Source organism: Salmo salar, chromosome ssa28 (assembly GCF_905237065.1).
Source record: "Salmo salar chromosome ssa28, Ssal_v3.1, whole genome shotgun sequence".
In the NCBI taxonomy this organism is placed as follows: domain Eukaryota; kingdom Metazoa; phylum Chordata; class Actinopteri; order Salmoniformes; family Salmonidae; genus Salmo; species Salmo salar.
This window is the reverse complement of record NC_059469.1, coordinates 32,409,099-32,413,576: the sequence shown is the minus strand read 5'-3', so window position 1 is coordinate 32,413,576 and position 4,478 is coordinate 32,409,099. Positions and strand designations below refer to the sequence as shown.

General features: G+C 41.3%; 1 protein-coding gene across 1 annotated transcript; it reads left to right on the top strand.

Annotated features, from left to right (window-relative positions):
- Window positions 1-445: 445 nt before the first annotated feature.
- On the top strand, window positions 446-3,818 carry LOC106589895 (oxidoreductase-like domain-containing protein 1). Its single transcript, XM_014180309.2, has 2 exons — window positions 446-653; window positions 2,792-3,818. Exons 1-2 carry the CDS (start codon window positions 603-605, stop codon window positions 3,197-3,199), a joined length of 459 nt encoding a protein of 152 aa, XP_014035784.1. The 5' UTR covers window positions 446-602; the 3' UTR covers window positions 3,200-3,818.
- The last annotated feature ends 660 nt before the right edge of the window (window positions 3,819-4,478 follow it).

Genomic DNA, 4,478 nt, shown 5'->3' with positions numbered 1-4,478 from the left:
AACACTGTGTTAGACTCCTTTCTCATTCACTAATGAGAGAATCCTGACAGGGCAGATGCACAGCTCTTCAACTCTGAGCAGGTAGTCCTTGGCAACAAGACGTCCATCGGGTAATACTCACACCCTCCATCCATCCTCAGCTTGATGTGGTAGTGATGAAACACGAATCTCTCTTTGTTGGAAGTACAAATGTATTGATGTAGCCTACAGCCAGCAGGGCATATAAAAAATGTATCTAACATCTTCAATACAAATCTGTTGAAATATCCGTTGTTTATAAATGTACCTTTATGCTGTACATTCGTTTGCTCCGTTTTTTTTTCTTGACAAAAATCAGACAGTGAGGGACGTTTTAACTGAATGACATGCTTTAATGACATCTGCTGGACAAGATGACCATGCAGTAGGTTTTCTTTCAGCCAATCAGCAACGTTGCTTACAGCCACTGAAGGTCATAGTTCATTCCAACATGGCGGAAGCTCACGGCTAGCTAGTTAGCCAAGTAGCTGAAACACTTGGGGAGGAGGGGGAATAGATGTGTGGATTGTACTCTACATAGGAAATGAAGTCTTCAGATATGTAGTAACATATACATCAGAAAGATGTTTCGTTTGAGAGGAAATATCATGGGATCATCGTCGTCTTTACAGAAGGTTGGTTATCCGCAGAAGTACTGTCCCTTGGTCATGATTCTCAGTACCGTTATCCGTTCGACGAAGGCGTCTTCATCCGCGTCGCTCGGTCTGAAGATTAAAACGCATCGCTTGCTGTACGGGTTTGGAACCATGAGGACCTTATCTTTTATATCAGCGAGAAATAAATATATATATATATATATATATAAAAACTGTTTAAATTGATACAGACCGTTAACAGGGTTCGTGTTCCCCACACGAACATATCTCCATGTTACAGCGTTTGTTTACGGAAACCCGATGACTACCTATCTGTATCTCCTAACACCTGTACACGGAAGAGGTGTTGTTGCAGTAAAATACTGCTAAAACTGGTTAAAAAGGTGTAGAGTAAGTGTGTATTTTGTATTTATGAAATTATTTTGATGTGATATGAAAGTAGAGGACTTGTGTTTCTAGAACCGTAGCGCAATTGCGAATCGATTCACGTTTAGATGGACTATTTGGCTGTTTTGTCCAATATTGGACTAAAGGTACATAACATTACTCCTTATAGTCCAAGGATATTGGCTACGTGTTCTGTTTCCGGGCGAATTGACTCTGGAAGCCAAAATAGCCAAATACTCCCATCTAAACGCATGTTGATTCTTTATTGCGATACGGTTCTTGAAACATAAATCCTCTACTTTCATATCACATCAAAATAAGAGGCAGATGAGCATATCTCCCGAAGGGGGAAATGGAGTCCCTACATAAAGCAAGTACAATATGGGTGTCAGGGATGGAGCGGCAGTATAGTCATAAGGAGATGTGTACTTGGAGAAGAGGTCTAAGAGAGTGAGGGAAGAAGAGGGTGAGCTTGAGTCGGATAAAAATGGGGGGGGGGGAGGGAGATGGTTTGTTAAAGTAGAATGGTAGAAAGTGTAAGCAGAGTGAGCTGAAGACACAGGAGGAGAAATGGAAGTGAATGAGGGTGAAGTATCGGAGGTGGTAGGTGTGGTGAAGTTATTGGAGACCGAGGTATGAACCGAGGATCAGGATAAACAAGAGTCTTTGACAGTAGGAGTGAAGTTTATGGAAAAAGTGGACTCCTGCATTTTGGCTGATCCATTTGTGGTTTTATGGTGGGTGAAAAAAGAGTTGTGTCATGTGGAATCGGTGAGGGTAACTAGAAGTGGTCTAGTGATAATTGTTTGCCTCTGTTGGGCAGAAGAAGAATGCGCTCGAAGTAAAAACGAATGGGGGCAAGAAAAGTGAATTGTTTCGTTCTCAAGAAAAGGGCACCAATGAAAGGAGTGATAACTTGGGTAGCAGTAGATATAAACGTTGACCAGCTGAGGGGAAAGATTCCCGGTGTATGTGATGCTCGTCGTTTGATGCGACGCAGACAGTGGTGAAACAGAAGAGTCATTGTTCTTTTGAGTTTTGAAGTTGAGTCTTTGCCCGACAAAGTGAAGTTAGGATTTATAAGTTATCCTGTAGGAGCCGAATACATTACGATGTTACAGGTGTCAAGCGTATGGGCATGTGGCAGCAGTGGGTAGGAGAGCTGGTCCAAGGTGTGAGAAATGTGCAGAAGGGCATGAGACAAAGGAATGTGTAGTATTGGTGAAAGTAGTGGAATGTGTTAATTGTAGGGGTGCCCATGTAGCTGGGGATCAGAAATGTCACTTGTGAGAGAGGAAGGTTGAGGTTTAGCACAGATAATTAGCGCAGGTAGTCAACTGTCTTCTGTCTGTTTTCCGTGAACTCACTGTAACATGGAGGTATGGCCATGTGGCAACACTAATCCTATAAAGGTGTGTATCAATTTAACATTTCACTTTTTTGTACATTTATTTCTTGCTGATATGAAAGATAAGTTCCTTATGCTTCCAAAACCGTGATGGGTGTTTATGTTCAGACCAAGTGTCGGGGCTCATAAGAAAACTCCCCCATACAGAAGATCACTCTTATATGTAATATAAAGGAACTGAGAGTCATGATCAAGGGATAGCTAGCTACTAGCTCTCATTCCCCAAGCCTACACTCCTTAACAGTACATTTTTTAACTAGCTAGCTACCTACCTACCACACCATCCCGTTTCTCTCTCACCCTTCTTTCATTATCACATGATGGTGATGAAATTAGGCCATATGTTTTGTATTTCTACCAGCTGTGTGTCCTGTACCTGGGTGGGCGGATCTCTCAACAGTTTCAACTGCCGTGGGTAAAACCTTACCTCAGACTAGGAACTGTCCGTAGAGTCACAACTGAAGTTGGATCAACCACTCCAACTCCTCCTACTCTGAATACCTCAGCCACCACAGACAGTAGCCCTGAGTCTAGCTCTGACCCCCCTCCTGCCAAGGCCGTTGGCCCTCCACTCGCCCCCACCCACTGTTGTATGAGCGGTTGCCATAACTGTGTGTGGATTGAACACGCAGAGCAGCTCCTAGCGTACTACCGTAATGGAGAGTTTGGGAAAGAGAGTGCCCTGGCTGCTATTGAGGAGAACGTATCAGATGAGAACCTGAAAGCCTTCCTGAAGATGGAGATCAGGATGATGATGAAGAAGAAGTAGACTGTTTTATTTATTGTGTCTTTGTGGCAGAGAGGGAATGGGGACATTGAGGGTCTTTTGACACTGTATGCACTTTAAAACCACTCCCTCAGATTTGAATACTGGTATGCATTTTATCCTACGTATCTATCAAACTGTCATTTCACTTAATCATGGGCATTTCAACTAGTTTTTGTCATCGCATAATCTTGCATATTCTTACCTCATCTATAGTGTTTTACATGAGTAAATCATATATAATTTATAATTTCATTCATGCATAGATATAGCCTAGTGCCGTAGAAGCCTACTTTGTTGAGGCATTCAATAATTGTAGGCCTAATGATTTAAATGTTTACATAATCACAATACATTTGATGTTTAATTTATTTATGCCCTCTGACAGTGTGTTAGTTTCTGCTATGCTGTGACAAATGAACCTGAAAAATACATTTCCCTGACACTTGAAATAGAATACACACAGTTATGTTTGATGGATTTAAACATTTTTAGGTATATGGATTGATTTTATTTTCATATCAGTTGGTGGTGGATGAGTTGTTTATTATTTACATATAAATTGTAAGTGTAGGTTGATGATGGACAACATTTGTTTTGAAATAAATCTTGTATGACTGAATGAACTCATTTTCTTTGACCATTTTGCCTCTATGATATTGACTAATAATACTTCTTGACACCTCTGACATTCAAGTTTTGTTTCCATGTGAGAATAAATGCACAGGAAAGGGGCATTGGGGACATGTAGCATTGTGACATGGGCACTTAGCGGTAAGGGGCATTGTGACGTAGCATTATGACTTGTAGCATTGTGACATGGACACTTGGCAGTAAGGGCATTATGACATGTGACATTGTGACGTAGCATTATGACATGTAGCATTGCGACATGGACACTTGGCAGTAAACTACATTACAACCAGCATAATCTTTCATTTTTTTCCATGACATCATAGCCAACTGGATTGATCACCCTAAAGAATATCTTATGTATAATCCCCCTCAAATAACCCAGATCAAACAATAACCTTTCTCAGAAAAAGCTTTAGAAAGATGCCAGAGTTTCCGACTTGGATGACTCTTTCAAAACAATTTTTCCCAGTCGGAGCTCGTTTTTGTTTGAGTTTCCAGTTGTCTTGATCGCACTGAAGTCGGAAACCAGAGATTTTCGTTTTTACAGTTGTGAACGTGGCAGCACTCTACACTGCTGGACAACTACGGATTGACTACAGCTCAGATGAATGAAGTCAACTCAGGATCCTAGTAAAGTGCAGTGGTG

Bases quoted from the DNA above. Each gene is read 5' to 3' on its own strand.
- LOC106589895 (XM_014180309.2), top strand. From the start codon at position 603: ATGTTTCGTTTGAGAGGAAATATCATGGGATCATCGTCGTCTTTACAG. The intron at 654-2,791 runs GTTGGTTATCCG...TATTTCTACCAG, and splicing joins CATCGTCGTCTTTACAGAAG to CTGTGTGTCCTGTACCTGGG.